The 22,270-nt window shown below is 41.3% G+C and overlaps 1 protein-coding gene across 1 annotated transcript in view; it reads right to left on the reverse strand.

Annotated features, from left to right (window-relative positions):
• Window positions 1–535: 535 nt before the first annotated feature.
• The window catches only part of RIMKLB (ribosomal modification protein rimK like family member B), a 34,821-nt gene continuing 13,086 nt past the window's right edge, over window positions 536–22,270 (reverse strand). Inside the window, exons 4-7 of the mRNA XM_081845419.1 lie at window positions 11,395–11,625; window positions 7,648–7,734; window positions 3,595–3,798; window positions 536–2,613 (exon numbers count right to left, since the gene is read on the reverse strand). Coding sequence (XP_081701545.1) covers window positions 2,150–2,613; window positions 3,595–3,798; window positions 7,648–7,734; window positions 11,395–11,625 — 986 coding nt within the window. The 3' untranslated portion in view covers window positions 536–2,149. The remainder of the gene's footprint in view (window positions 2,614–3,594; window positions 3,799–7,647; window positions 7,735–11,394; window positions 11,626–22,270) is intronic.

Consider the following 22,270-nt stretch of genomic DNA (forward strand, 5'->3'; position numbering starts at 1 on the left):
ACTCAATTTGCTTCATCAGCTAATGTCAACAGTCAACCTTCCACTTGATTTAAATAATATTTAATTCTACAAAAAAGAAGAGTACATATTTTTTAAAAAAAAAAATGTACAAACAAGGCATGACCAAACCTCCATGAAAGCAGGTTAACACTTTTCTGTTTATTGCCGCCTGACGCCTCTCTGCGTAGTAATCCTCAACTGGTGTGTATTTAAGATCCGAGTGAAGGTTAGACAGCCAAGTGGAGAGGATGGGCCAGAGGAATGAAGCTCAGAGCCTCAGAAGGCAGAGGGGCCAGGCTCCTTTGAGGCATCCAGATAAAAGCAGCACTGTACACATAAGCTGCCCACCCTCCAAAAACTTTCCACAAACCATCTTCCTGTTGCAAACATTTTACTATGTGGTGTTTTTTTATAAAAAGTAATAGGATTCTGTATATATTGTTTCCATGTTGTACACACCCCAAAGAAAATAAATGAGTGAGAAATGGGTGAGGAGGAGGAAGGTGAGGCCATTAAAACAGACCCAAAGCTGCTGTTTTGGTTCTTTTATCAAATTTAATAAGAAAATGCACAGCCAGAAGTATCAGGATTGGGTAGGGGTTGGGAGAGGAGATCATCAGGCATTCTGGAAAAAAGAGTGACGAACTGGACAGACAAAAAACCAATGACAAAACAAAGCAAAATACAGACACATACATAGGGGCCTGAGATCCACAGAAGTGTGGCCTTAAATCATATTCCCATTCTGGCTGGGCCTTACTAGCAAAGTGTCCTATGTTGTTGCCCAAAACCTGCTTAATTATCTTCAAGATTTATTCTTAAGGAAGTCACTTTAGATTTTAATGTGTTCTACAGAGAAAAGTTACTAATAATAGTAACACGTTAAGTTTACTCCAAGGTGGTTGTGAAATTTGCAACCACTTCAACCCTCCTCCACACCCCCTCCCACATTTTTCAGGGTAACAGATTAAAAAAAAGGTGTCTAGTTTTTGTTTGTTAAATAGTGGTGATGTTAAACAGTATGGGTATTTTCAAGTTTGGCCACTGTTAAAGATGCAGGCATGGAGAAGGAAGTGTTGGACGAGCATGTATTAAAAACGAAACATTAACATAGCATATATCTTGCAAAAAGGACTAAAACACTAACAAATACAAGTCAATGCACATTTGTTTTAAACTAGTGTTATTCTTTTTCACATCGGATTAAACATTATTTTGTACACCAAAAGTTAACAGTGCTGTTTATCTTTGCCTTTTGCGCAAAAGAAAACATGCCACTTCTGCCATCAATGAACAAGACTGAAATTTAGACACACCTTCTCCCCCCACCCCAGGAATTAAAATAATTTCTTAAAAATCCACACATACTAAAATCTTTCTCCGAAAGAAAGTGGTTTGTTTTAAATATAAATGTATGGACATAAACCCATCTGTTAATACTGAAATGGCAGAAGTCACAGGTTTGGTTCAAAAGCTCATGCTGAACTAATAAATGCTGCACCCTGTTTAATTGCTTTAAGGGCCAGACTTCTGAGGCCATTACAGACTGTTTGTCAGGGATGCGAATTCTCACAGATCCTACAGATGTTAGATGGGGAATGCCGATATTTAGAACCTTTGGAAGAAACAGAAATTGGCTGCCCTAACCTATAAACTCCTAATGGGACAAAAAGCAAGGGGTATAAAATAACCAATAGGACTGAGCGCTAATGAGGTGAGGGGATGGTTACAGACAATAGTTTACAAATGCTTTTGGAGAATTAAAACTTCTAAGTTCCGAAAGCACAAATCAAGCTGAATCACTTCCCAATGAACCCACATGCTCTGCAATGAGTTTAAAAATCACAGTGGCATCCCTAATGTCGCAAAGGTTCCAACCCCCTCCCCCACACAAATGCAGGTTCTTAACTGGGCATGACCAAAGGGAAATTGGCTGTCAAAAATATCAACTAAACGTATGTTCTGCAAAATCAATAAGTAGCAAAAAAGCAGCATTCACAGAACATGCGTTTTGATCTTGATCCCCAGACTAAAACCTCCCTTCACCTCCATAAGCTGCTTCCGATATACAGCACTACAAGTAGTTGTTGTTGTTGTTTTTTTAAAAAAAATGTACAAGAAAGTTGGTCATATTTATTTACATGTGGCATCACTCCACCAGGAGCTTAATCTCATTGGCTATTAGCTGGTTCATGTTGAATATACCCCCCGGGAGCTTGGTGAGCAACTCTCTCTCTGTGGTTTCAGGGTCGCTGTCGACAGAGCTGGAGCTGGCGCTCATATTGTCGACAGTGGCGCTAGCTGGAGGGCCCAGCTCTGGCTCGCTAGTCTCGCTAGCCGTGGACACCACAGAGAGCAAGGACATGCGTCGTGTCAAGCGACCGGGGGGAAGAAGGGAAGCGGCATAGTCCGCTATGATACCAGCTACATCTAGATTACAAGCCTTGTCAAAGGCAATGAAACCTACATTTGCATTGGCCTCGCAGACGTAGAACGAGCCATCATCCTTCATGAGGAGGTCGATGCCACATACATCCATCCCCAAGATGTTGGAAACCTGGATTGCCAGCTGCTTGCCTTGTTCACTCAGCGAGCACATCATTCCTATGCCACCTGGCAAAAGAGAGAAGGGTAAATCTTAGGGTGGGGCTACTGAAGGTCTACCTATTTGGGGGCTACATCTTAAAAAAAAAAAAAACATGGACCAAACAGGTAGAGATGCGGGGGCTCCATAACGAATAAGACTGAAGTCTTGGGGGAACATTTAGGGAAGTCTGTATCAAAAAGATGGAGTCCACCTGAATGACAGAAAACCCAACAGCTAGTGCACAAATGGATGGGCATCTGTCATGGATGTTTTAGTTGATATTCCTGCATTGGAAGTGTTTGGACTAGATGACCCTTGATGTCCCTTCCAACTCCACAATTCTATGAAAACAGGTGACAGAAAAACTTTTCAATCCAGCAGGGGATGATGAGCGAGATAAACAGATTCTATTTTTTAAAAAAGAATTGCTTAACAGTATTTGAATACCAGCTTTTAACCACACTGCTTCTGAAAGTGGTTCGCGATTAATATAGCTTTACAGGCAGATGATAGTGCCCTCACATTTGGTTCAAGATCTCACTCCATGAGAGGTAAAGCAAAAGGAGTGAATGAAATAAAAGTAGGCATTTAAAAACTTGGTGGGATAATCAAAGCCCAAGATACGTAACCATGGATATAACAGCCACAGAAAAGATAAAAGTGGTCCAAGGAGACAACATTTCAAGATAAAATAAGTGATAAAGCAGCCTATTTCCAGTCACACAGTTCATTGGCAGTAAGTTCGCATGTACCACATCACTATTCTTTTATATCTGTGACCAGATAAAACCATATAAACTGAAGGAAGCCTACTGCGTAATATTCTAAATACCATTATCTTGTCTTTTGAAAAAGTTGGTCAAGTCTCCAATTTCAAAATCTAATTTTTAATGTAACAGCTTAATTATTTGTAATTGCACATTAAACGGCTGCCACTTAAATTAGATTTTAAACTCTCCTTTGCCGGCCCCAATTCCACCCAAGAATAAGCACACTTCGATTCTTACCAAGCGAGCAATTGCTCTGCATTCTACCGTCTGTTGAGCAACGCAGCATAGTGCCCACCACACGACCTCCCACTACGATGACACGAACATCTTTGCCATGGGATTCTTGGACATATTTTTGGAATAGATAAGGGGCCTCATGACGAATTAGATGGCTCAAGTCTGCCAAATGGTGCTTGTCTCTTGCCAGAAACACAGCTTTACCTGCATAAAAACAGTATAGAAGGTGAAAGGGGGAGGAGGTCAGTGAATTTTCTGCATATTCTAAAGGGTATGAAAAACATAATCCTTAATCTCAGTACTGCAAAAAAGTATCCTGGCAGCACTGGTGCATGTATGAATAAAATTAAAATTGGTTAAGCGCTTTGCACATTTAGTGCTATAAAAATAGCAAAATTTGAAAAACAAAACATTACCTTAAAGCAAACTCACAATTTCCAACGTTTATTCCAGTTCTCAACTCCCTCAGTATAGGTCTGCCAGTATCCTTCAATCTTGGCCTGTACCATTCCGTGCTATTCTAGTAGTACTAGGTTGCAAGAGCGTTTTGCAACAGGTTTTGGGTTCTCTAGACACATAAAACAGAGGGCTGCACCAATCACAGTCCAAAGATGACAGCCGATTCCAAGGTGCTGTGTATGATTAGCTGATGAACCCAAAATGAACCACTCCCAATTAATTGGTAGCTACTAATTAGTGCAACAGTGAAAAATATAAAAATTATTTATTTATTTGCCAAATGCAAATCCATGGGAAGTATTAGAATTCTTAGTATCATTTAAGATGGGAAATATTCTTTTGTTGTTTATACCAGTAAGCTGAATGCAACAAAAATCTATTAAATAATTTATCCCTAGAAAAATGAACCCTGAGCCAGGCCTAAAACTAAACTGATGCAGAAAGCTGCCTCAAGTGGCAGTGCCCCCTAAACTAGTCTTAAGGCCCCAGATGCAGTGGTGATGCGGAGCAAACAAAAGGCTGACTGCTCTCGACAAGGCAGGAAAGGAAACTGGAGCTGTGACGCCCCACTTCACAGAAATCTGTGCTCCTGCCTTGCCCACAAGCGGTCAGTTTCTTAAGCCCTTAGGACCACTCAGTACAGTGAGGCTTCACAATACATTGCTTCTGAAACAGCCATAACCACACCATGCAATTCTTGATCTCCAGCCCTTCCTCTTCCTTAACTGACCTATTCAAACTATTTACTTGCCACGAAACACACAAGAGCCTGGTGAAATGAAGATAAGTCATTCCTTTTAGCAACTGATAAGGCAAGCAAATCACTTTTGCTTAAAATGTTTACTTTAGGGAAATATTTCATCCCTGTATTTATGCAATCCTGTGTCCACAGGCCTTGGACTTTTGCTTACAGGCAAATTCTTTCTTTCAGACAACCCCCGAAGCCCCAAACAGCTATTCTCCTGCAAGAGGCCACATAACAGAAACACGAAACATAAGCATTGTCCAACAGAGGAATTTCAAAGGGAAAACCCAGAATGAAATAGCTGGACTGGAATATAGAAGTTTGTTTCTACTCATCTGGGTACGCCCCATTGCAGATGTGGATTTACTCAGCCATGCTTAGATCACTGTGTCCTCACTAGGGCTGGGCGTTAAATTGATATACCATCCAAAACTGGTTTAAAGTCCATATCATATCAGTTTCATAATTTTTGACATGGCAATATATTGCGGACCATGATGTGTGTTTGCTATGCAAAAATCACGATGTGGGGAAAACTGTGAAGCCAGCCAATGCCTCTGCACAGCTCCATCCTTATTTCAGACATGATATTATCAGTGTATCACAATGTTCAGCTGGTGATATATCACAATGTTGAAAGCCAGATATTGCCCAGACCGACTCCTCACCAATTACTGCTGTTTTAAGTTGTCACTGTGTTTATTTCACATACATTGAAGCTTTTTCTGGAACAACTGTCTGGGATATGTGTGGGTGTGCATGTGCACATGCATTTATGTGTAGCAAACATTTGCCTGTGGTGTTCCACACCAGAATTTCATCTGCAATCACCTCAGTCAAATGCACATGGCTGGTTCTGCAGGCCTGGGAACAGGATTTAAGTACCGTATTTTTTGCTCTATAAGACTCACTTTTCCCCCCCTAAAAAGTAAGGGGAAATGTGTGCGCGTCTTATGGAGCAAATGCAGGCTGCGCAGCTATTCCAGAAGCCAGAACAGCAAGAGGGATTGCTGCTTTCACTGCGCAGTGATCCCTCTTGCTGTTCTGGCTTCTGAGATTCGGAATATATTTTTTTCTTGTTTTCCTCCTCCAAAAACTAGGTGCGTCTTGTGGTCTGGTGCGTCTTATAGAGCGAAAAATACGGTAATTATATCTTGCTTCTGTCTGCTCCTTTGACTGTGTGGTCAGAGAGTTGCCCCACAAAGCATAAATATTAGCCCTGTCTACCCAGCTACCCCTTTTTGCTGCTTCCACGATTGTTACTGTCTAGATATCCAAAACAAGGGTTTAGCCTTAATTCCACATCCCTGCCACCACCCAAAAACAGGACTTCAACCATTATTTCCTAAATCACTGCTAAGTTCATGGGTTGGTTTCGTGTGAAAATGTTGCTTGCTCTAGTGTTTCCATTCCCCCTCGCTGGCAAAAAGCTCATTCTCCCAGAGATGCACAAAACCTTTCTTATTGGGAGCCTATGCGTTCTTCAGGGTTAGCTTCAAAGAGCACATTGCACCCTAATTAAACCATGCTAACATTACATGCAACTTAGCAGGCCACTGGGAGAAACAGACTGTATGATGATCCTGCATATGTGATAGTAACACAATTACTATTATTTTAGTCCTGCAGAATGTTCGCCGCCACCCTTCCCCCTTGTATTTTTTATTAAAGTTTTCTTGGTTTACACAGGTATGCGCAATGTCTCTTTTTTCAAGTTACATTTTCCATAGGTCAGTTTCATTTGCTGAGACGTTAGGGTTACATTAGGAAGAAAGGGGGGGGGGGAGAGGTGGGGGGGAAGGGGGTCGCCCCTCCACCTTGTAAACTACTGTATCTTTGCTTACTAGTCAATAGCTCTAGTCTTAGTATTTTCTTAAAATACTTGCTCAAAATGCAGTAATTTTATTTTTAGAAAATAATCTGAGAACCCTGCTGAATCAAACCAGCATCCTCTTTTCACAGCGGCCAGCCAGAAGCTGACAGGAAGGCCACAAGCACAACATGAGTGAAACAACACAGTCTCCACTTGTGTTTCCGAAGCAACTGGTGTTCAGAGGCATAAGGCCTCTAATACAGAGGTAAAATACAGCCATCATGACTACGGGTCATTGACCACCTTAACCTCCAGGCTATACTCAAGGGATACCCTGAATCTTTGTTTTAATGGCTTCAGATTGCATTTTTATTGCAATGATACTGTTTGTTTATTACATTGTAGAGTTTAAAAAAATATTAAGCAGTTTATAAATGCTCTAAATAAATAAAATCAGAAACTAGAAAAGCTTTGTTGCAAATGTTGTTCGATAAGCTTAATATAAATCAATCACTTAAACAGAGTTTAAATTCTAAATTCAAATGCTAACACCAAAATTATCAATAAATTATACTTTACGCTAGCTGAGAAAAGGTAAGGATTTTTGTTCCTCTTATTAAAATGATTCAACATGCAGAAATACACTTATGTGATTTTGTAGCTAAATAAAACACTTGGTGTTCTACTTATCCACATGTTGAGAGAGGTATACCACCTTAGTTAGAAGGTCTAGGCAAACCTCATTTGCCCGTTCCGCCCATTTCCACAATGTCTTTTTGACGTTTAGGGCTAGTTCTGGGTTTGGTGCTATGCCCGATCGCGCATCATTCGGACATGCTTAAATTGGTCATTGCCTGTACATCGGTTTGTTATTCAGGCAAGGGTTGATACTACTACATCACTGTAAAAATCTGCATCTTCTTGTCAAGGCTGAGTTTAGGATATTTAAAGACTTTCCGAAATAGCCAGGAAGCTTTAGACAAAGCACAATCCTCATTCAGCACTCCATAGCAATTATGCACAGATTCTCACTCACCTCTATGACCACGTGTGTTCTTCACAACCATGGGGAACTCCAACACTTCTGCTTCATCAATCATTTTGGCAAAATTTTCATGACCACCTGGACAGGAAAAAAAATATACATGTTGCCAGTGAAGCGTTCAGCCAATTTCTAGCAAAGGCATATTCCAAAGGCCAACACAATTATTTAAGAAGACAACCCTGGAACCCAGATTGTTCATTTTCACATCAGAATCTACAGAGGTTATCTATTCTGGCCATATGCTGAATAGAATTTCCTATTAATTTACATGTTGGTTAAAATGTGACTTTCTAATATCAAATCGTCATCATATGATGCCTTTTCTTTCCTCAATTTTAAAAAGTTTACAATTATAGTACTGTAGAAACAATCACAGGCCTCATGTGAGGGAGTGTCCAAGCTGCTCTGCATGGGAATGAATTTCTCCCAAAAGATCCAATTTGCTTCTTTTTTGTATTTTTAGTATTTATATTTTATTGAAAGAATTTCAATTATCAATTTGCTTCCTGAGGGCACTGATCAATTCAGATTTCATTAGAAGTGCAAATGATATCCACAGCATGCAGTGTCTTGTACCAACTAGGGCTGATAGGCAAGCTGCAACTGCTCCTCAACAAATACAGCTTGGCCACAGTGATCCATGCCCTAATAACTGCTTGACTGCACCAATACAATGTGGGCTGCCTTTGGTGATTTCCCAGAAACTTAAGTAAACTCACAACACAGCTGCTGTGTTACTAACTAGGACTGGCTATAGATCTCATCAGAGCTTACAAGAGCTGCACTGCCTGCCACTCCATTTCCGAACACAATTCAAGTGTTGCTCATTCTTTACAAAACCCTACATGGGGCGTTGCTTCTTGAAGGAAGGTCTTCTCTCACACAAACCGGCTTCAACCCTTCATTCTTCATCCGAGGCCCTTCTTCTGATTGCCTGCCCTTTGAAATTAGGCATGTGGTAATCAGGGATACGGCCTCCTCAGATGTGGTGCCTTAAATATGGCTACCGTTAAATCGGTCCGGAAATCCCAAATGGTGTGGAATGTTGCTGCTTGGTTTCTGGTGGGAGCAAGGCGACTGGAGCACATAACTTCAATTCTGTACCAGTTACACTGGTTATTGGTACACCTCCCAGTCCAACTGAAAGTGCTAGTTCTGACCTTAAGAGTCCTAAGTCATTTGGGACAGAGTTGTTCAAAGGACTGCCTACATCCATATGAACCTGCCTGGATATTAAGAGATGCCTCTGAGACTCTGCTTCTGCACCTGCCAGTGAAGTCTATTTAGCTGGTGGCCATGACAAAGACCCCTTCCTGTGATAGGCCCCAGACTGGAAATTCTCCCTGTGCACACATTTTTCGCCGCCACCAATTCTATGCATCTTGCCGTAAAAAGTGATGATCACACACGGTGCAAAGTCCAGGCATTGTTTACTCAGGTACTTGCGTATAAAATATCCAGTGAGTAACAGCCCTGAGTTATTGGATTAAATCACAGCCTGTTCTTTCTTCAGCTGAAAATATGCTACAGATCGCTACCATCTTATGAACTCTAGCCTTCTAAGAAGACCAAACATTTAAAGCCTTGTTCTACTATCTCCCTTCATTTCCCTCTTTCATCAAGCAACCAGAGACGAGTATTCTGAAGCGCCAAGCTCCTTTCCAGGCCAGAAACTGAATGCTTAGTACGGGTGTGGGAAACCTTTTTCAGTCTTGGGGACCACATTCCCCCATGGGCAAACTTCCAAGGGCTGCACGTCAAGTAGTGAGCAAGGCCAGAGCCAAAAAAGTGAGCCAAACAAAAGTGATTTGTACTGTGGATTAGACTCATGCTACAGGAAAGTCAAAAGTTTACCTGCACACTCCCCCCCCCCCCCCCGTCCTTCACCAAGGTAAGACCTGTCACAGTTCAGGAACGCATTCCAGGGAGGCAAAAGTATGCAAGGATGGCACACAGTATGGATGATGAGGGGCCTAGCCCTAGATAGTCCCGGCGTCTAGAAAAAGAAGCTTGGAGAGCCACATTTGACACTCATCCCGGGCCTGAAGTTCCCCACCCTGGCTGTGAGGAAGCTGTTCTCAAGAAACCCCTGCTACATTTGCCATTCACAGGCCAGAGAAGCACCTGACACATAACCAAAGAGGCCTATGCCAGAGGTTCATATAAGACAAACTGCCTCCCATCCTTCAATTAATGCATCCTTCTCCCTGTAACAGAAGAGCTATGGAATCATAGGAGGAAAATTAGGTGTCAGCAGGGTAGTAAATGGGAAAACAAGGCTTAGAGGCACAGGCACTAAAAACCTGATTAGAAGCTAGCAGAACAAGCCAGAATCAGCTCTGCATTTTCCTTGTTCAGAGGAATACGTGCGCTGTAGGACATCTTGCTTCTCTTGGCAGCCCTACATTTTAACCATCTGGCACTTGAGGGGAAGAGAGAAGTCTGAGTCCAGGTCCTTGTATACACACTAAGAAAAACATATTTCTAGCCCTCCACAGACTGAATTCTTAAATACAGTCTGATGGACACATCTATCATCCTGAACATTAACTCCTAACTACCCAGACCTAGAAAAGCAGCAGCTGGCCTGCTGAGGGGCTGTGAAAAAGCAGAATGAACAGTAAGGTAACTTGTGTTGTTAACCCCCATTAATAGCCCTATGCCTCAACAAGGACCACAAAATATGATGTAATGCATAGGAGTTTGTTTAGCTACATATTTATCAGGCAGAAAATGTTTCTAGGATGGTCACCATTATAAGAACATACTGTTGCTAAGCTTCCATAAGTAAAAGCAACAAAAGATAAAAAAGCAGAGGGGGAACGGTACCTATCAGCAGTGCATTAATTAAAAAAACCAACATGCCTATTCCTCATTCATTCATTTTGTTTACATACCACTTAGATATCAATTCAAATTAACCATTAAATACAAAACTTACTTAAAATACCTGCTGAAATTTAAAAATCCCAGTGTTCAAATGCATTTACTGGTCTTCACCCCGTCCACCACTGCACCCAGGCAGAGGCTGTGATATTGCAGTCTCTCCTGACTCAGGTGTTATGGAGAAACAGAGCTGCATGTCATCAGTGTACTGATGAAACTTTGCCCCAAAATGTCTTCCAATATAGAATACTAGAGATATAGTATTCTATAATATAGAATACTTCCAATATAGAATACTCCAGTGCAAGGATCACAGGGCCAAAACCCCATCTCCCAATGTTATCCCCTGGACACATCCCTGCAGGTAGGAGCAGAACCACAATAAAACAGTGTCCCCATGGTTGGTCAAGAAGGATTCCATTGTCAACGGTATCACAAGTCGCTCACATAGAGAACTAGATACAGGGTCACACTCTCAGTTCTAAAACTGCCAGAATCCAGATTGAAACAGATCCAGATAATCCTCCAGAGCTCCTGCAACTGTTCTGCTATCACTCAACCACCTTACCCAAGAATGGAGTATTTATGACCAGGCAGTACTTATTATAGACCACAAGGCCCAGAGGGAGCTTCTTCAGAAGTGGACACACTAATACCTGTTTAAGGACAGGAGGCCCAACTCTATTCTTATTTGTACTTGGCAATTTGTCACTAGTCAAGTTGTAGAGTTTTGATTCTTTTTTTGATTCTTTCAAATTTCTCCAAACCATTCAGAGTTTTAGTAAGGATCTCACTTGCTCCAGGTACATGGTCACTATGGACAATAGCATTATTTTAATCTAGGTGGCTTACCATAGGAAAAGGTGTCTGGAAGAGGCACACCATGGCCAGCTAGCTCCTGGAAAGTCCAGAACTTATTGACACAATTAAGTATGGCTTGGGGACGATTCATGAGCCGGCAGCCCATCTTCTCCAGATGGCGAAGAACTGTAATGTCACTGTCACTTTGGACCCATGGTGTTGGCACACGCACCACCACTACCTGTGGGTAAGCAGTGATGAGTTCCCCGTTGACTCGAAGACCTGCAGCAATAATAAATGAAGGAATGAATGAGAATCTGATAAGAAAACCAAGGGCCAATCCTCCCCTTCCCACAAAAAGTAAATAAAAGAATGCCAGCTCTAGGTAACAAAAGCATTTTAATAATCCATTTGACAAGAATGATGGAATTAGCCACAGATACACACTACTGATCCATCACTAATGCTCCAGAATACTCCAAATTGTTAACTTAAAAGTTTATCATCTTTTCAGTCTCCTTTTTTCAGCCAAGAAACCACACCCTACTTTTACAATGGTGGAACACTTTCCCCATGATCTTCTGCCAGTAAGCAGATGTCTTTATTTTTGAGTTTCCAGAGAGGCAGTCATATTAAGTGTCTTGCAGCAAAACCAACCTGCAACTCAACATAACTCCATGCATGACTGAGAATTGGTTTGTGCCTTATTTTGGATCAGATTCCTTAACAAAAAGGGCAGATTTTATATATATATATATATTTTTTAAGACAGCAGGGGAGAAAGAAAACAATATTGCTAGCCTGGGAGGCCATTTTGACTTTAAATCCCCTGTAAAGAACAATCCATTAAAAAAAGAGAGGGGACACACACTTTACATTATATGAATCATTTCAGAAAGAAGTGGGTCAACAACATTGGGGCTAACACACATGCCTCAGCCCCTAGACCAGGAATGGCTAACCTGTGGGCCTGCCAAAGTTGTGGAACTACAACTCCCTTCATCCCTGACTTTTTGAGTCCAACAAAAGGTTAGCTATTCAACTGCACATGCGTGATTGCCACTATAGAGTCCCTGGGCCCCATCATCAAGGCAGCACCCACAGGTTCTGTGAAGTTATGAAGTGACAGGGAAACAAAGCCATCCCAGCTGCCTTCTCCTTCTCTGCCCTCAACAGAGAAGAACATCTGCCATTTTGAACTATGTGTTCCCAAGCCCTAGTGGAAGTGTGGGGAGAAAAGCGAGGCTGATTTGGTGTTTGATTTCTGTCTCAGGAATACACCTTCCCCAATGGGGAGGAGCCTGTGACTGGTTGTTCCTAGGAAATGAGGGAGAGAGAAGAGAGGAAGAAATCAGTCTTGGCAATTTAACTTATGCCTCCTCCAAGTGCTTCCTCCAGTCATAGGGGAAAGGAAAAATAACAATGGTGCCATGCAAGGCATTCTCCTTTTTCTTGTGGGGGATTCCCCCCCTGGAGCTAAGGAAAAGGCAATAGAAAACTAAACACAAAATGTTTTTTAATGTACAGTATTTTTTTTATAAACTGTAGTAGGCACTCCAATTAAGCCTGTTACCTGCTCTCAGGCAGGACAAATTTGGGAAGCTCCCTTAATTTAGTGCCCTGCTTGTACTCAAGAGGGGGTGATATATACACAGTGGTTGCTCTCTCCCCCCCACCCCAGCAACCTGGAATAATTTATTCTGGTATCTCCTGTTCTCTTGGCACCTAAGATACCTTTCAAACCTGAGTATGTAGCTGGAGTATACAATGCCTTAGCAACCTTAGCTGTACATGGCTTAGGATGCTGCCTGCCCTGCCCCCACTGGACATTTTTCAACCTCCACATTTACAGAAGGCAGTAAACTAAGCAGGTTCATGTGCTGTGCTGTCCCTTCCCCTTCCCCAATCCTGACCTCATAATTTTATCGAAAGAGCAGTAGTCGACAAGACACTGCCTCAGCACACTTCATTAGCTGCAAGCGAGCACTGCCGCATTGCAGCTGACTTGTGCTTGTAAAGAAGTGTGGTTACAAAGAGAGATGCACATCATTTCAGATCAAATTCTCAAGCACTGTCACTAACCAAAACAGGGTATTTACAAACTAGATTCCAATGAAGGAGCCTATCATGATCTCTTACTCGTGCTAGAGGATTGTTCCAATTTGACAGAAAGATGACTGGTGTTATCAAGGGTGTCTAGTCTGCCATGCATCCTCTCCTAAATCTCAAGTAATACCCGCAATATTTCCAAGACCATTCTCAACTCTGCATGTACTGCAGCGAAATGAACTCCCAGAAAAAACCCTCAAAAGCATTGGGGGGAGTAGCTACCACTACCACATCTCTAAAGAGTCACAGAAAAAAATCATCCCTTTGTTTAAGCAGCATTCAGACAAAGTGCTTGTTAGTTTTTGCTGTAAACAGTCTGAACATTGGTTTGGCCATCTCATCAATATCAAGTTATTTTACGCAATCAAGGTTGTGAAAATTTGCACAATATTGCATTGAAAGGAAATGGAAAAGCCACTTACATCTTCCACAGAATTTCAGAAATGTAACTGTTAACACTGATAATTTAGCATAATGTCACATTTGCAGCATAAATCCGAAGTTAGTCAGGGTTAATCCGTTTAAATGAACCGACTTAGGTTACTGCCTTTTGTTAGTTTCAGAAATATAGTCCAAGAAGCAGTAAAATTGAGTCACCTCTACTGAGATACACTAGTGATTAGCTTCTATTTCTAAAAATACAAGACAACTCCCCCAGATGAAAAACAGAATCTGCCATTTTGGAAAAAATGAATGTTTATTTCAGTTTGTCTATTAGAAGCAGCTGTCAATCACCAGACTACCATTGCTATAAGCAAAGGTACAGGATAGAAGCTACATTTCGAGCTACATTTGACAATATGCACAAAATTCCTCTGCTGTTGATTTTTTACATTTAGAATTTTTAAAATATTTTTAGCGTTGTAATCAATTTTGTTTCTTTTGTAGGCTGCATCCACACTATGGCATTACTACATATGCAGGTCATTGATTGTGTGTTTGCACACCTTTTGTCCACGTAAGAATTTTCAGATTTAGTGCCTCCAAATTCTATCTAGCTGTTTCCCAGACATGCTGGTTTGCAGTTTGTAAAAACAATTTTATTTGTTTAGCTCTAAGCCATAACAAAGAAAAAAAGACATTCAGAGTTGAGTCACAAATGTGTTTCTTAATTTCCTGGCAGCCAACTCAAATAAAGAAACACACATGGTAACTTAATTTTTATTTTCCTACAGCAAAAAGCACACAAACTTACTTGAGGTAACAAAAAAATCCCAGCAGCTAAACTAAGACAGATAGTTTTCACAAGGATCTTTCTACAGAGGACATTGAGTAATGTGGTGAACAATGTCATCTATAACCATTTTACAAAGACACAGAAATGCTGTTCCAAAGGTAATTTCTTACAGCAGCCATCCAGAAAGGTAGAGAGTAAAACGCTAGGCCTTAATTCTGTAAAAGCAATTATACATGCAGCCAATCTAATTAACTCCAAGCAATTAGCTGCCTGATGTTACTGAGACAGGAGTGCAGACATGATGGAAATGTGGGCTTGGGAGAGCATATCTTTGTTTGAGTCTGTCTTGCCAGGTGACACCCAAAATCTTCCCGATGCAGTTCATGTGGAAAGCGCTGAGGTGTTGCTCCTGGTGGGCGTAAGTTGCCCATGTCTCACTACCAGAAAGCAGTGTGCTCAACACACAAGCCTGGTAGACCTTCATCTTGCTATTGGCCGTTAGCATTACATTCTCCCTTTTGGAGTGATGAGCCATCACTGTAGCTGCCTTGCCAAGAAGCCTGTCCAACTCCGTGCTGATGAAGGTTGCTGCTTATGGTGAAGTCCTGGTAGATAAATAGATAGACAATCCTACAAATTGACCTCAGATTTGATAAAGTTTGGTGGGGCAAAAGAAGAATCCAGCTTAGCAGTTGAGAATAGACCTCTTACTTCCTCCAATTCAAAAGATTTGCTTACTTTCAGAGCCTCATAGAATCTAGCGCCTGACCTGTGACAGGAGAGGTTTTTTTAAAAAGGCAGGAGTAGAAACCCAAATGAATAACTAATATGGGGCATTTTCAGGGTTCAGGGTTGCATGTTAAATTAACATGCACCGAGTGAAGTATTACTTCCTTTTGTCTGTCTTGATTCTCCCGCTATCAGCTTCATTAAATAGCCCTGAGTTCTTGAGTTATAAAAAAGAGGAAGAGAAGTTTCCCTCTATCAGTCTTCTAGACACACATTAACTCTTTAACAAATATGTATTTCTAATACTCTGGAAATACTTTTAAGTACTTCAGAATGAAAGAGCAGCAATAATCTTAAAGAATAGTTTAAAAGCACTTGACAGCCAGTTCTGTGCAGGGAAGGTCAAGGCCACAAGAAACTGGAGTTTACAGCAATATGTTGCTGTGCTAAAAATAAAAATCTGAGGGTGCACTAAGGGCTACATGGCTTTGTATTGTTTCAAAGTGGTCATTTTAACACCATGATTAAAAACATGAGACCTCTCAGGCTAAGGCCAACTTGGGAATCAGCACTGAATTGAATCAATGCCCTATTGAGTTCTATGGCAAAATTCCTCATTAGCTGTAATCCATTCTTTTTGGCTTTTGTGTCCTGAAAATACATTTTAGTAACTGAAGCAGGCCAAATATAAATTAGTTTCAGATTCAGAAACAAAGAGATCCCACAAAATTATTTTTTCTAATTGATTTTAGAAAGTTATATAAAAACACAAACCACAAAAGGGGGAGGGAGATAAAAGAAAAAGAAAAGAAACAATGGGAGAAGAAGGAAAGAAAAATAAATAACTTCTGATTAGTCTATCAACTATTTGTAAACATTATTCAACTCATCCATTCCAGTATTACACCTAACAAAACCACTTTCTATAAACCAACATTATCTTCAGTCTTCAAGCCCAAATTCCATTAATTCATTTTATCGTGCAAAAAATCTGTAAGAGGTTTTCAATCCAATGTGTTAGAAGTCTTTTTTCTCTGATTAAGCATGTCAGTTTCGCCATCTTGGCTAAGTCCAGTAATGTTAACAACCATCCTTCCACTGTTCGTGAATATGAGTCTTTCCATCTTTGCACATATCAAAGTCTTGCTGCCACGATCATGTGTTGGAATAAAGTTCCATAGCTCTGGGGTAATTGACCCCAAGTCCCAGCAGGAAGAGATAATTAGAGAAAGGGATACTTTTGCAGATTCCGTTCCCATCCAGGCTCTTAACGTGGCTTTTGGGCAAGATGTTGATGTTGTTCACCCCCATCGGGGTTCCCAGGAGCCGACTTCTCCAGTGTGGTGTAGTGGTTAAGAGCAGTGGACTCGTAATCTGGTGAACCGGGTTCGATTCCCCGCTCCTCCACATGCAGCTGTTGGGTGACCTTGGGCCAGTCACACTTCTTTGATGTCTCTCAGCCCCACTCACCTCACAGGGTGTTTGTTGTGGGGGAGGAAGGGAAAGGAGAATGTTAGCCGCTTTGAGACTCCTTAAAGGGAGTGAAAGGCGGGATATCAAATCCAAACTCTTCTTCTTCATCATCTCTACGTAGAAAACAGCTTTTTCATAGCATCAGAGGTTAATCCCCTCTGTTCATTCTTATCTCTAGAGCAAATTCAATAACCAAGATTTATGCCCGGCTTCCATCAATCACCACACAATTATCTCCATCAGCAACCTATCAACAAAAGACGTTCAGTCCCCTGTGTCCCTTCCTTGAAAGTCCAATCCCTTTTTAGAGATCAGTGTAACATTGCCTACTTCCCAGTCTTCTTGTAAAGAGCTCGGTTTCAGGGCTATGGCAGGCAGATGGCTCATCCTCCGACAGTGGCAGTGCTGTGGGCTCAGGCAAGAGACGAGTGTTGCAAAGCTGGAGATCTTTGGTAGGATGCTGACACGGCCTCAACTGTGGTGCACACTCTGGGAGGTGGCAATGCAGTTACAGGCAATGGTGAAGTCTGAACATGGTGTTCAAAGCTTATGAATAGGGGTATTGCTGCCACCTGTGGTAAGATGGAGATCTTCTGTCAGTGTCTTCTGTATCTGCCAGGACATGGCTGTTGTGGGGACTCAGGAATTGCCCCTCACGTTTCTGATCAGATGCACAGTGTGTGTGTATAGAGGCCGGCTACAGTGGCTGCCTGAGTGGGATGGGGGGAGACAGCATTTGCTGTGGCAAAGAGGAGGCGGCGGCGGCACCTGCTGCCTATCCTCAGGGAAGATCCTATCACCAGCCCCCGCCTGCCTGCAAGCCTGTTGCAAGGTACACATGTGCTTCCTGGCCTATTGTGGCTTCTGCTGAGCCTTTGGCTGTGGGTATTTTTGGCTCTGGGGTACTTTTGGTAACTGCCCAGTCACATCTCCCTGCGTATAAATGTTTTTGGGTGGGTGGGGGCCTACAATAGCCTGCGTGGATGTTTGCCAGGTGTGCGTGCCTTGAGAAGCAGGGTGTGATGGTGATCTCTGTGACCTGGTCCTTCCCTGGTCGTGTTGTGTTGCTTGGTTGGTACCTGTAGCTGGGAAATTGGTGTAACTGAATACACGTCGTGTTGACTGGCTGCTGCACTAGGCACTACTGGGAACACCATGTGCACTTTATCTCGTTTGTTTGCATTCCTGTGCTTGTGATTGCCAAGATGCTACCCATGGGCTATATGTGAGCAGCCTTACAATTCCTTTGCATCTGATTACGGGGCCCAAAAACACTCTCTGTGCATCAACAGAAGGCCACAGTTCCCATGGTGATGCTGGCTAAGCTGGCTCTCCTGTAGTTTTTTTCCCATTTCACCACAATGGGCCCAGCCTAGATAGCATTTCTCTCCACCTAAGAATCCTGAACGAACTCTGGATCTGACATACTATATGTTGGCTTAATAGAAGATGAGGTAATTTATACTAGTTTCTTGTGCTCAGGATCGCTCCCTTAACTTTGTAAGCCCCCTCTGCCTCCCGCCCCTTTTTGTGAAATCTTTATAATGTTTAGGGGTTACTTCGAGGTTTGACGCCATGTGCACATGATTGCGAGAAATTTGGACACACCTAAATCGGCCATTGCCTGTACAGGAAAGTATTCTGTCTAGTACAATCACCTTTATTATTTATATAAAGACTGGATAAAAGAACAAATAAAATCCTTTCAACAGAAAATGGGAGAAATAAGATCACAATTAAAAGTATTTATGAATCAGACTTTATTAGAAGTAGCGTAATACGAAAACTAAGAGTCAATATGTTTTAAATGCATCTTTGTCATAATCCACAGAAAGCACTTTTCAAATATCACTTGCTGTTGTATGTAAAAAAACAAGTTGCCCAGCATATTTGAAAAAGTGGACAACAAAAGGCACAAGAGAAATTTCCAGGGGATAACGGAATTATTTATGGGGGAAATTAATAAATATAGAATAGATTCTACACTAGAGGAATACTGATTTAAGATGTTATCACAATGAAAATAAATACAACAATTTATTTATTTCATAAAATTTATATACTGCTTGATTGTAAAACAAACAAACCTCAAAGCAATTTACAGATTAATATTTAAACAATCAATAAAACTTGATTTATTGCTGGAAGTGTGGAAAAAAAAGTGTTTTGACCATTATTGGTGGTCCTGTGTTTATACTGAAACAGAGGAGTTGCTAGCTTTTGTCTCTCCAGATGGTGGATGCCAACTCCTATTAGCCTTAGTCAGCATCAAGGATTCTGGGTGCTGGATACCAACAACATTTAGAGAGCCACAGGTTACCTACCCCTATAACTAGATTTGTTTGGAATCAAATATTAAAAACTATTAATTTCAGCTTCAAAGTCTGTGTTTGGATCCCCAAAAATATTCCCATTAACAATATTTAAAAGGAAGTGCACCCAAAGATAAATAATAAAATAATTTTATGATAGGTGCAGAAATACTGGAGGTGATGTGCTCTGAGGTAGGTAGGAAGCTGCTAAATAAATAAATAAATAAATAAATATTTAGCATTCTTACATACAGCTTTTTGTCAAATCATGACCTCCCCTCAAAGTGATTTATATCAAAACAAAACAATATCAAAGAATCACATAAACAATCAAGATGGTAAATAATAGTAACACTACTACTTTAAAAAGAAGAAGTTAAATTCAATAAAATTATTGCCTCCAGGCACTGGTTCAACACCAACACCAAATTTCATATGGATTGGATGGTATAGAGAGGTAGAACTTAGTGTCATCAGAATGCTGATGGCACTGGCCTGTAAAACCCCAATAGCTGCCCCCCAACAACTTCATATAGTTGTTAAACAGCATGGGAGGCAGGATAGAGCCTTACAATGTTTCAAAGGACCCAGCAACGGGGTCAATCAAATATTACCCACTGCTACTCTATGAAAATGACCAAGAAGGCAGAAGCAAAACCACTGTGTTATCAAGGCCCCAACCCACAACCTGCAGAGTCACTCCAGAAAAAGACCATAGTCAATGTTATCAAAAGCTGCTGAGAGAAAGAGCAGGATTAATAGGGTTGCACGTCCCTCATCTCTCCCTTGATACAAGTCATCAATTGGAGTAACCGAAGCTATATTGGTGCCAAAAGTGGGAATAAAGCTGGATTGAAATAGATCAAAATGCATCTTTGAGGGAGAGGGTCTGATAATCGTGCCTGTCACCATGAAAGAGATTGCGGTGTGTGTCCCCACCTTAAGAGGCCCTCCCCTGGATCCTGAAGATATTGTGCAGCTGCAAATACCCACTTCTTGAGCAAGGTGCTCAAGAAGGTTATGGCGCTACAGACAAGCTTGATGAAATATAGATTATTTATCACCCCATAGGCCCACCCAATCAACACACTTCAGCTAGTTCATATAAGCAGATATATGCAAGGGTTGAGAGCAAAAGTAGTTGGCAAATTATAGAACTCAGCTGTCTTGCATAAAATAACTTAAGACTTTCTGGGTGGGTGTGAAATCAAGATATTTTTGAAAATGAGTTTTCTGCATGGTGCAGGAACACAATCAGAGTTGCTAGAGTAGGAAACCTGTTTCCATTGTTGTAATTTAGTGCTTTCACATGCAAATAGTACCTCTAGAAATTTGAACATATAGCTCTGCTTCCTGAGATAATTTAATGCAAGATGCCAGGGACTGAACCAGGAAACTCAATCACTAAGCTCTGGCCTCTGCCTTGAGAGTGTCACGTTTGGTTTGACAGATAGACTGTTTTGACTTAGACCAGGGAAGCGTAAATTCAACTCTCTACTCATTCATAAAACTCACTTGAGTCAGACATACAAACTTGTTCTCTCAAACAAACCTTTGGCAGATTACTTTTACTGTATTTCACTGACAAAAAAATTAGTATGAGATTGTACAAGTTGGCCAGATAACAACATGCAGGACCATCTATACTATACTGCTGCAAGAAGATTTGAGGTGGTGAACTCTTTGCTATATTAACAGTAAAACTGAAATTGTCCTGTTTTGCTTGCATAGCAGACTTGAATTACTCCAAGGTGCATCAATTGTAATGCCTGCCCTCCTGCCACACCACAGCTGTGACCATTCCATGCCAGTGTTAGAAACAGAGATATGAAAGCTAGGAGCTAAATGGCACATTAAACCTAGGTTATGGGTACAACAACAAAATGTCTAGGCGCACTTTTTAATAATAAAAATACAAAGCTGAAAATGAATGAACTGCAGCTAAAATATTATGTCACTTTTCATATGGTCTAGCCCTTCTCCTGCCCACCCCACTAATATTCTTAAGACGGTCCCTTCTCCAATCTTCAGAGAGTAGCTGGAAGTGGGGAGGCAGTTTTAATCTGAAATTTTAGGTGCAGCACTGTGCCCAAAGCTCAGAAACTGCTCTCACTAATCAAATTCCCTGTTGCAAAATGTGCCTAGAACAATGGGAGTTTTGAATGCAGTTCCATGTACAAACATCAAATCTCCCTGTAGGAGAGACAAGCACAGGAACAATCCCTGGCCACTACAGCCACAAATACATGTGTATTTAATATTTTCTAAATTTCAACACACATTTAAAAGATAGTAAAACCGATTAGGCAGTAGAGATTATATGGAGAATACAATTATGCAAGACCATCTCCCAACTGTCTTCTCCACTTCATTCCAGAGCTCCAGGTTCAATTCATTAGCCATCCATCCATTTTGTAATCTGGCAAGCCTGTCACACAAGATTCTTCTTCCTCTTCAGCTGTCCTTTATCCTCCCCTGTCTAAGCAACCTTGCCACAAGCACATTCTTCACTGCAGTGACTGACTGGAAATACCCCCAGGTGGTGACAATTTGCCATGCAACTGCAACGGCTGTAAAGGGGCAGCTGCTCAGCTCTAGGTTCACATAGCAAAGGCCTGTTTACTTTGTACAAAGAATCGTAGAGTTGGAAGGGACCCAAGGGTCATCTAGTCCAAACCCCTGTAATGCAGGAATCAAATGAACGCCTCTTATTTACAATTGTCCTACAATGTCACCATCTTTACAAAGCCACTCCCTAATTATGCCATTTCATCCACAAAACCATTTTTAGCAAATAAACTCTGCTTGTATCTAAGTGGTTCTGTAATAAAAGCTTCTTTCCTATATTACCATTTTATTATTTTGTAGATGCCTACTCCCATTTTAAAGCTGTGTGGAACAGTGGATGACAAAGTTGCTCACAGCAGTTGGTGCCCTAGGCACCTCTGGGGAGCATGATCTTCCTGATTTCTTCAGGAACATGGTGAAGGAAAAGGGGTACCGGGATGATCCTGATGTCCCTTCCAAGAGCTCAGGGTAACAGAAACAAGACACCACATCTCCGAAGTGCAGCAAGGAGGACATCATCATGTGAACCGCAAACTGTGTTTGAATTACAAACCTACCT

The sequence above is a fragment of the Podarcis erhardii genome (assembly GCF_964252035.2).
Source record: "Podarcis erhardii genome assembly, chromosome: 17".
NCBI classification, from domain to species: domain Eukaryota; kingdom Metazoa; phylum Chordata; class Lepidosauria; order Squamata; family Lacertidae; genus Podarcis; species Podarcis erhardii.